Raw genomic sequence first — 11,337 nt, 5'->3', positions numbered from 1 at the left:
TTCAACCGCATGGCAACCATAGTTCAACTATTTCAGGTAGTAGTTGAACACAAAGTTGAAGTTGAGGTTGAGTTGAAGGTTGAGTTGGACGAATTTCCTTAAGTGTGATATGGCCTTCAAGCCTCCACCCTAAACTACATAAATAGAAATAGAAAGCTATAAGCTAAGGCAAAGAGCTCATCGCAGACGTTTACAATCAGATACATACCAACCAATTTAAACATTATACAATCTTGCTTAAACTGAAGAAGATTTTCGCAACTTAATATATGTAAAGAAAAGTTTAATTATAATATTTTTGTTTTGTATTTTACTTGATTTGGATACCATACTGAAAACAAAAATTGATGGAATAATAAAATAACATTTTCTTCTTGCTGACAGTAAATAAAATTCCTGTTGTGTGAGTCCCTAAAATTAAAAAAGAAAAACGTGTTTTCTGTTCGATTCATGTAATTAATAAAGTATTTATGCCCTGTGTATTAAATGCTTCCTGGCAGAAGGAGATATTATTGAAAGCAATATCTTTCTGTGTTGACAATAACATTCTTATTTGTGACACATAGTTGCAATGATGTTTTAAGAGAAAAATATTTTCATAGAAATTTAATGTTTGCACTATGCTTGGAAGTTTCTAAGTGAATTTAATGATTGTTGTAATTAAAAAGTATGCAATAAGAAGTAATTTCGTTTAAATGTTTTGTGTTTGTTATATCCGAACAATTTATTTAAGCAGGCCTGATAAATTAATCATGAAGAATGGAATTTGCAATAATCTAACTAACACTTTGGACGAACTTTTCCATGAAGTGCATTATTAAACAGTTGTAAATAGGTTTTAATTGCAGGTAATTAAACTCTCTCATACATTCATAAAGCACATGTGATTTGATATTTATATGCAAGTAATATAGATTATGATTTTCTTGTTGACACAGAGAAAATATTTTTTATATGCAGTTTGTGCAATTTTAAATTGTGAGATAAAATTAAATTTTCTTAACCCTCTCATATTTATGTTAATTTATAAAAGCATGCATTTATAGTCTATGATGAAACATTGATACAAAAATTAGCAATCTAATTCTTTTTTGAAATATATATATTTGTAATGTCAAATCTTTTGAATCAGCGAAAGTAAAAAAAAATATATATATAATGTCTGACTTAAAAATATATATTGTTCCATATTTTTGTACCATATTTGCCCATATATTGTAATATATATTGTACCATAGTTACCCATGTGCGTGTGAAATAAATTGCAAATGAAATCTAATTTGATAATTTCGTGTTCATAATAGTAAACAGCGTTACTGTTTATTTTTGTAAGAAGTTTTCCTAATAAAAATGACATTCATTTTGCAGTGTGTCTAAGAATACATCCATTCATAGTGTATTAAATTTAAAGGGATTTTCTACATAAAGAGGTTCATAGTTTCTGCAGTTTTTTGTGCAAAATAGAAATATTATTAAAGTTGGTGGAAAAATTTTTTTGCATTTCAATATAATTTAAATTGATCCTTTCAGTCACAGATGAACCTATTAATAAATCATGTTCTTGTTGTAAAGTGATCATATTTCTACAGTATTTTATTTTGCTTATTTAAAAAATTTAGTCAAAGTAAGTGAGTTGATACAACAGGATCATTTTAAATTATGTGTTATTGAAGGCCTCTTTGTGCTATTAAATGACTTTTGCAGTGAAAATTATTTTGAATTATTACCTTCATTTTAATCAATGGCTAATTATTTTTCTATTATCAAGTTATAGCTATTTTTTTCAAATAAGAAAGAAAAAGCAAGAATTTTAATTTGAATAGAGAATCTGTATTTTTTCTTACATTTATGCATTTCTTTTTTAATATCATTGCTAAGTGGATATAGTATGTCTTCATTTCTTGCAGCATATTTATGATTGTTATTCTAGAGATCTTATTCAACTACACACAATTTATCTACACTTATGATTAAATTTTTTCTCAGAAAAGTAAACACATACTGTAAAAGTGTTTTTCATCCTGTAAGATAACCTTATTCTTGTGATATATGTAACTAGATTTTTTTCTAAAAGAAGTAGTCTCACGAAACACTGCAAATTTCATATTGGCGAGAAATCCTACTCTTGTAGAATAAGAAGAGTATAATAAGAGTTTTTCACAAAGAGATCTCACTAAGCACAACCGTGTTAATATGGATGAGAAGCCTTATTCTTGTAGTATATGTAATAAGAGTTTTTCAATAAAAGGTAATTTGACTCGACATAGTTGTGTTCATACAAGTGAGCAAGTTTATTCATGTACTATATGTAATAAGAGATTTTCAACTAGATCTAATTTAAATCAACATAGTCGTGTTCATACTGGTGAGAAACCTTATTCTTGTAGTGTATGTAATAAGAGTTTTACACAAAGAAGTAAATTGACTGAACACAGTCGTGTTCATACACGTGAGAAGCCTTATTCTTGTAGTATATGTTATAAGAGTTTTTCAATAGAAGGAAATTTGACTCGACATAGTCGTGTTCATACTGGTGAGAAACCTTTTTCTTGTAGTAAATGTAATAAGAGATTTTTAAGTAGATTTAATTTGATTCGACATAGTCGTGTTCATACTGGGGAGAAACCTTATTCTTGTAGTATATGTAATAAGAGTTTTTCACTAATGTGTCAACTGACTGAACACAGTTATATTCATACAAAAGAGAAGCTTTATTCTTGTAGTATATGTTGTAAGAGATTTTCAGCAAGAAGTAATTTGATTCGACATAGGCGTGTTCATACTGGGGAGAAACCTTATTCTTGTAGTAAATGTAATAAAAGATTTACAAGTAGTGCTTCTTTGACGCTACATTATCGTGTTCATACTGGTGAGAGACCTTATTCTTGCAGTGTATGCAATAAGAGTTTTACACAAAGAAGTAAATTGACTGAACACAGTCGTGTTCATACACGTGAGAAGCCTTATTCTTGTAGTATATGTTGTAAGAGATTTTCAATAAAAGGTCATTTGACTCGACATAGTCGTGTTCATACTGGCGAGTAACCCTTTTCTTGTAGTAAATGTAAGAAGAGATTTTCAGCCAGAAGTAGTTTGACTCTACATCATCGTTATCATACTGGTGAGAAACCTTATTCTTGTAATAGGAGTTTTTCTCATAGAAATAATCTATATAGGCACATTCGAGTTCATACCGGTGAGAAACTTTATTCTTGTAGTATATGTAATAGGAGTTTTTCTCAAAGAGAGAGTCTATCTATGCACATTCGAATTCATATTGGGGAGAAACCTTATTGTAGTATATGTAATAAAAGTTTTTCACAAATAGATTTGTCTAGACCCAATTGTGTTCATACCGGCGAGAAACCTTATTCTTGTAGTATATGTAATAAGAGTTTTTCACGAAAAGATGGACTGACTGAGCACAGTCGTGTTCATACAGGTGAGACGCCTTATTCTTGTAGTATATGTTATAAGAGATTTTCATCAAAACGCACTTCGACTCAACATAGTCGTGTTCATACTGGTGAGAAACCTTATTCTTGTAGTATATGTAAAAAGAGTTTTTCTCATAGAAATAATCTATTTAATCATATTCGAGTTCATACTGGCAAGAAACCTTATTCTTGTAGTATATGTAATAAGAGTTTTACACAAAGAATTCAATTGACTGAACACAGTGGTGTTCATGCAAGTGAGAAGCCTTATTCTTGTAGTATATGTTGTAAGAGATTTTCAATAAAAGGTAATTTGACTCGACATAATCGTGTTCATACAGGTGAGAAGCCTTATTCTTGTGATATATGTAATAAGAGACTTTCAGATAGAGGTAGTTTGACTCGACATAGTCATCTTCATACTGGGGAATAAACTTTATTCTTGTAGTATATGTTATAAGAGTTTTTCACAAATAGTTCTAAATAAGCTCATTGGTGTTCATACTGGTGAAAAACATATTTCATGTAATAAGAATTTTTCAAGGAAGGATTACCTAACTCTTCACATTCATGTTCACACTGTTTAGAAACCATATTCTTGTATACGAAAAAAAAGTTTTTTTTTTAGTTTATGAGCACCCAACTTGTTATAGTTTTATTCATGCTGATTAAAAACTGCATTGTTATGATATGTGTCAAAAGGGGTTTTTTTTCTTCAAAAGACTGACTTTGATGTTTGTGTTTCGTTGTTTTTTTTAGTTTATGAGCACCCAACTTGTTATAGTTTTATTCATGCTGATTAAAAACTGCATTGTTATGATATGTGTCAAAAGGGTTTTTTTTCTTCAAAAGACTGACTTTGATGTTTGTGTTTCCACTGGTGAGAAACTTTTTTGTTGTACCATAACGTAATAAGAGTTTTTCTCAGAAATGTCATCAGAGTAAATAAAGTAATGTTCCTGCTAGTGACACAGCATATCTTTGAAGCAGTTTTTTTTAAATAATTGATCTGAATATTTACACTTATGTTCATACTAGTCTTGTAGCATTTGTAATAGTAAGTTTTTTTTAACAAGAGCTTGTCAACCTATTCATTGTTTTGTTGACCCTGCTGAGAAACCTAATTCTTGTTGCACTTGTCAAAAGAATCTTTGCAATCTCATACTGGTGCATTCATTTTTGCAGCATATGTAAAAAGTGACATAGACTCACTGAGGAAAAACTTTCTTCTTGCTTCCTTTATAAGTAAGAAATTTCACAGAAGTGTCATTAGACTTTACACAATTTAATGAAGCTGAAATGTTTTTTTCTTTTCAAATTTTATAATGCAGTTTTCATTGTGTTTTTCTGTTTCTATACTTATCTACTTGACGAAGGTTTATAAGCCTATTTTGAGCACACAAGCCTGAAAATTTATGTAATTGCAATAACCTATACTTATGTAATGCCCGTAAAATAAGCTCTAGTAATGAAAAGTTGTGGATTAAAATTAAAATGCATTCTTGTAAACGCATCTTAGTAGAAGTTGTAGCCTTGGTTACTGGTTCTAAATTGTTTTTTATTCTCTCAGCATTAGAATCCTGAGTTGTTGGTAATATTAATAATAATAATAATAATAAAAAAAAAACAACTTAAATAGCACCTTGAATTAAAATTACATGCAAAATCCTTTGTTTAATGAATCAGGGTGGGCACCCATGTGGAAAACCTGGAATTATCAGGTAATTTTTTTATACTGGAAAAAACCTGGAAAAATCAGGGAAATTCGGATAAAAACCTGGAAAAGTCAGGGAATTTTAAAGAAAAGCTGGAATTTTTTTTCTTAATTTAAATTATTTTTCCATTCGCTATATCCACTTTATTTAGATGGAAATTTATTGTCAAACAGTTGAAATATCATCAACTTAGCAATACTTTGCTTGCATTAAAATTTTCACCATTATTATCCTGCTAAACTAGACTGCCATATGAAACTCTCCCATGTTGCTAAATGAATGGAGAAAACTTTGACCTCTTTGGAGATTATGGGACTACACAGTTTAAAAAAGGCAGAAATATTGGTGGAGGTAAAAGAAAGGGTTCGAATATTGGCTTCTGTTTATATAAGTAGTTTTTTTTATCTTCTACTCTGTGGGCTAAATTCATTTATTGTCAAATTTTGTTCTGATGCTTCGGGAGTATTTTTTATGTTAACGAAATGTTTAAATTTTTTTAACTTTATAAAATTCTCCAAAAAATAATTGGTTATAATTTTAATAATAGATTTTATCTTGCACTCTTTTTCTGAAAGCTTTTGTTCTACCTTCCAATGAATTATTTTTTCTTAGCAAAGCCTACCAATCACTCATTTTCTTGAATCGTTAATGGAAAAATCATAACCATTGTTGCATCGAAGCTAATTTTCTGGATTTCATTTTAGCCTTTATAATATATTTTATTTAAAAAAAGCCTTTTTTACGAACCAACTAGATATAACATTAAATTTTACTGTTTTGTTGGTAAATATTTGATTTTTGATTCAAAATTCTTTTATTAATCACAATGTCGAAAGTTATTTAATTGAAAAATAATGTTTATAATGTTAAGATTAAAATTAAAGTAATTTTCAGTAATTATAATGGCTATCATTAACTTAAATTTATATCCGACTTAAAAAATAACACTGAAGTGAAAAAAGCTGATTTGACACTGACTTATGTTAATTTGATTTTATTATAATCAGTTTTTATAAAACAAATTGTTTTCGATAGGTTATGATGTACTAAGTTTTTATTATAAAAATTTGAGGATTATAAACTTAGTTTATGTTTTATAAGATATTTTTTCTAAGAAATGTATGTTAAATTTTTACGTCCGACACCCTGTAATTTATTTCCGAGTTATAAAATCAAAATCAATTACCTAATCCAGTGTTTCCCAAACTTATGACTTTTGTGTACCCTTTCTAAATTTTTCGTAACGCTGAGTACCCCTAATAAAAAAATGAATGAATTTTTTACTATGAAAAATCACACAAAAAGTAAAAATCACAACTGGCTGTTGACACCACTAATTATTAACTGTTAACTCTGCAAAAAATATCCAATAGAAAAATACGTAATCGTAAATTTTCATGGCTAGCTTTGTTTTTAAATAAATTTTTTTGTAATTTTCGTTTGTTGCAAGATATTTCGCATAAGAACGCGTACCCCTGCTAAACTGTTCCCGTACCCCTGGGGGTACGCGTACCACACTTTGGGAAACACTGACCTAATCTAAACTAAGAAACCGTGTAGTTAGATTGGAATTCTTTAAATATTCTAATTTCTAATAAGAAAAATAAAAACAAAACAAAAAAGAATAAAATTTAAAGAATTTTATCTTGTTTTCTTCTATAAAATATGCCACAAGAAATTTGACAATTTTGCCTTTGCGAATACTGAATGTCTCTTAAAGTAATATTGCTAATACAAAACAAACATTATTTAAACATATGACTAAATACTGGTTTAAAGGAAATTATATCAATGAATTTTATAAAGAGCTCTGTTTGGATAAAATGCAGTATAAAATAGCTCTAAATTGAAATGTAAATAAATAAAAGAAATTATTGATGTAAAATCCTCTGCAATTATTTTCTTTTGTTTAATGAAAATACATTAAACAGTATTTTCCAAGCTTTTTTTGGGTCACTCTTTATTTACTATTTTGTGCAAAAACTACTAACTCTAAAAAAAAAATTTTTTTTTCTTTAAAAGCAATATATTTTACAAGCTAAACATATTATTTTTTCCACATCTGTTCAATGATATATTAAATAAATAATATTTTAAATAAAATACTTTATAATATTGACACTTTTTTTGTACCCACCTAAACTTCATAAGGAAAAAAAAACACGCTGACCTGGAAATTTTAAGATTTTTACTGGAAAAATCAGGGAAATTTGAAACCAGATTTGAGTGGCCCCCCTGTGAATGTTTTGAAGTAAATTTGGTTTAATTGAAAGTATGAAACATATAGATAAAGTAATATTTGCTTCTTAAAATCAATTTCTTGTAAACTTTTTCTTCGTCATTTTATAAATCTTATAGTATTTATGTTACAGAAATATTACTGTACTGAATATTATGAATAATATTCAGTATAATATATGAATAGTATCATTACAGTTTTTTAAATTATTACTTAATATAAATTTTGTTAATCACATTTGAGCGTCTTGGATTGTGTAACTTATAAAAAAGAACGCAAAAGATAACTCAAACTGTTAAAAAATTGAAATTAGTTAATTACTCTTAAGGTTTTTTTTTTAACTCTAAAAACTGTATTTTGCCAATTTATTATACTAAATAATGAAATACGCAAATAATTTTAATGTGACATTTGTAATAACTTTCCAATTCATGGATATTCATGAAATAATTTTATTGTTGGATGTTTATATATGTAAGTGTGCAGGTTAGATATTTATTTACTATAGTCCTTTTCCTATAATGGTTCAGTGAAATTTAAATGTCCTGCACAAATTATTGTATTTTATTATTCTGTATATGGTATATGTTATTCTGTATAATGTATTATTCGGTTCGCATATAATGTATTATATGGTTAATAAAAACTGCACTTTATTTAATATTATACTTTGTATTATAACATAATGGTTGAAAAGAAATAAACTTTTGAAAATATTTCATAATTCAATGTTCTGTGAAATTAAACACATGTAATCTAAATACTATCTCCTTACCTGAAATTAGTGCAGCTTCTTTTAAAAAGTAAAATGTGTATACAATGGTGCGGTATTACAATAAACGATTCAAATTCAGCGACTTGCTCTGCTTGTGGATTGTTTATAATGCAGTAACACTGTATAGCGATTAAAAATAATTCTGATTCTTTTTTTGGGAGGTGGTGTACACCTTAAAAGAACTGCTCACCTTTGGGTTACCTACCTTAATTAAAATAATATTATTTATAAAGCATAAATAATTTTTGTATAAGTGATAGTAATAAAAGTAAAAATTTAGAATTAATGCAATGAATATGTTATTAAATTCTCTAAAAAGAGAGTTTCTCTCAATGCATTAAAATTCTAATGAACTTTTTAAATATTATAATAAAATACAGTAGGGAACCGATTATACCGGAACCATCAATATTTCGGATAACTGATTTTTCCGGTTTTCTGAATCGCTACAAAAAGCCGTTTTTTTTATAGTTAAACCCAACTAAAAAAAAATTGGAAATAATCTTAAAAAGAAGAAAAAACTATGAAATAATACACTAATGATTATTTCCAAAATGATGGTAAGGTAAACATCTTTCAAATAAGAACAAAAAATCCTTAAATCTTATTATGAAAAAAATTTTTTTTTTATTTTTATAATGGCGGGAAAACTAATCGAATTTTGTTCCGATTTTTTGGTTTTCTGATTTCCGGATAACGGGTTCTGTACTGTAATATATTATAAATCCCATATTGTATTCACCATTGCAAATAGCATACTAATTTTCCTATCAAATGCTCTTAATTATGAACACTCAAATTTTTTAGATAGTATACTAAAGATACTTATCAGCCGATGTTTTTAATACAGATGTCATTTTTTCATACCTAATAATAAAATAAGTTAATTATAATTCAGAAAATAAAACTAATAATTTTTTCTTGTGAATGCTTATTTGGGTCATTCTCACAAAAAGGTGATTTTTTAAGTCCCTTAGTAATAAATATTAGGAAATACAGCAGATTTCTTAAAATTTTTCTTCATCATTTTTCGTAAAGTTCTAATGAACAAATCATATGCATTTCTGCTAAATGTATTTAATATTTCATTCTTATTTTTTAATAAACATAACTTCAAAATCCCCCCCGTGGACGTCCCTACGTCTGTGACACAAAATAATTTTAATGGCTGTTAAACAATTTAAATGTTATTTTAATGATTTTTGTAGTTTTACCTAGTTAAATGTTTATAGTAACTTTTTATTTAACATTTTTATAAAATAAATGACTAGTAAACTTTGTCCATCAAAAATGAAATCTCCCTCAATGGACAATTAATATAGTTCGGTAAATATGCAATAAAGGGCAGCACATGAGAAATCCCTATAGGAAAGGTAACCATTCCATTTTCTAATGTTAACTATCAGTTGTTTTTGTTCTCTTTGGTGTCAGTTTTGGATTGTTGTGTTCAATTGGGGTTTGGCAAAGTTCTCATCATATACTCCGTGGGCATCATAAAGAAGGTAAGAGAAAATTATTTTATTTTTGATAGATGAATTTTAGATTGCAAAAATAGTATATTTAATAAAAAGAACTAGTTTTTGTCTCCTCCGTGGACATCTCCTCCGTGAAGTCCACGGAGGAGAAGACACAGTCAATGGAAGAGACAATGTGTTAGATAACCATAATACAATTTTAATTAAAAAACTATTTTCTTTTAATTGATATTTTTTAAAATGGAATAAATGTGGTAATTTGTTTGTATTTTTAAAGAAAATCAATTAAGTTTAACATTTTCTTATCGGAGAAGTAAATATTGGCAATTTTTCTAAATAATTTCTGTGATGTTTAAAATTTTTTTTNCATGTAATCTAAATATTTTTAAAATGGAATAAATGTGGTAATTTGTTTGTATTTTAAAGAAAATCAATTAAGTTTAACTTTTTCTTATCGGAGAAGTAAATATTGGCAATTTTTCTAAATAATTTCTGTGATGTTTAAAATTTTTTTTCTCTTCAAATTTAAGAAAAAAAATGGCAAAACCAAAATGTAAAAAAAGAAAGCAATCAAATGTTCAAATGCCAAAGAGAAGGGAACAGAAAAACTTAATATGAGACAAGCTGGACAGAAATTGAAAGAAAACCTTATATTGTTTGAAGAAAGTAAAAAAAAAAAAAAAAAGAGCAAGGAACTTTAAAATCTGTATCAGAAATAGATTTAACCGAAAAATCGTGATTAAATGTACTTAAATTGATAGAGCAAGCCATTTGTGCTCAGGGAAATTAGAAACAATAACAAGAAGAAAAGAGAAAAAACAAAAACGTTATTTGGATGACAGTAATGTTCAACTTGCATAAAATGTTCACCCGCAACTTTCATGTGGAGTCTGAATTTTTATTTCAATAGTCTTTAAATAATCAATTACATAAAGTTTTATGAAACTACTTTTAAAATTTAGGCTATTTTTTTAAAAATAAAACTTGTAAGTTTTCAAAAATACATGTTGGATCAGAGGATTTTTTTTCTTACATTTTTGATTTACTGATATTATAAGGTGATGTGTTAGTTCTTGTTATTTTATTGTTAAACATTAGTTTTTTAAGGAAATGATTAATTAAAAACAAACTCACTATCTGAAATTTACAAAAAATACATTAGCAGCATAAAAAGAAGTTGCTACGAAAATTTAATTCATTAAAAAAAATTAGCAAAGTAATATTTATTTTCTTAGATAACTTATCTTTAAACAAAATTTTCAATAAACTGAAAATGAAATACTAAGTACACATAAATTTTCTAGCTATAAGCTTACACATTTATTTTGGAAAAGACAGATAATATAAATTGAAAATCAAAATAACTTTTAATCGATTATATAGATATAAAAATTCGGAACTAGAGTCACTGAAATAGAGGATCCTTATTCGAACTTCCACTGCATGAGATTGCACTTAATTGCGATTCATGCTTGCCCAAACGGCTAATATTATATCTAATTTTTAAACCTACATATGTATGCTTAGGGCAATAGGATTTAATGCGAATGGCCCTTAAAGCCAAAGCAAATAATATGGCCCCTGTGAATTATCCATAAAATTAATAAATAAATACAGTAGGGAACTGATTATCAGGAGCAATCGGGACCATCGCTATTCCGGATAACTGATTTTTTCTGAATCGATACAAAAAGCC

At 27.4% G+C, this 11,337-nt stretch overlaps 2 protein-coding genes across 2 annotated transcripts; both read left to right on the top strand.

The window, feature by feature from the left end:
• The first annotated feature begins 122 nt into the window (after nt 1–122).
• LOC107443163 (zinc finger protein 271-like) lies at nt 123–4,433 on the top strand. The gene has a single exon (XM_016056942.4). It carries the CDS (start codon nt 2,194–2,196, stop codon nt 3,043–3,045), a length of 852 nt encoding a protein of 283 aa, XP_015912428.3. The 5' UTR covers nt 123–2,193; the 3' UTR covers nt 3,046–4,433.
• Nucleotides 3,259–3,870, top strand: LOC122268214 (zinc finger protein 570-like). Its single transcript, XM_043055726.1, has one exon. The coding sequence runs from the start codon at nt 3,259–3,261 to the stop codon at nt 3,868–3,870; it is 612 nt and encodes a 203-aa protein (XP_042911660.1).
• Nucleotides 4,434–11,337: the final 6,904 nt, after the last annotated feature.

The sequence above is a fragment of the Parasteatoda tepidariorum genome, chromosome 4 (genome assembly GCF_043381705.1).
Source record: "Parasteatoda tepidariorum isolate YZ-2023 chromosome 4, CAS_Ptep_4.0, whole genome shotgun sequence".
NCBI classification, from domain to species: domain Eukaryota; kingdom Metazoa; phylum Arthropoda; class Arachnida; order Araneae; family Theridiidae; genus Parasteatoda; species Parasteatoda tepidariorum.
This window is presented reverse-complemented; position numbering and strand designations above follow the sequence as displayed.

What these genes read in the sequence shown, in the direction of transcription:
- LOC107443163 (XM_016056942.4), top strand. Translation starts at nt 2,194, where the DNA reads ATGGATGAGAAGCCTTATTCTTGTAGTATATGTAATAAGAGTTTTTCA.
- LOC122268214 (XM_043055726.1), top strand. Translation starts at nt 3,259, where the DNA reads ATGCACATTCGAATTCATATTGGGGAGAAACCTTATTGTAGTATATGT.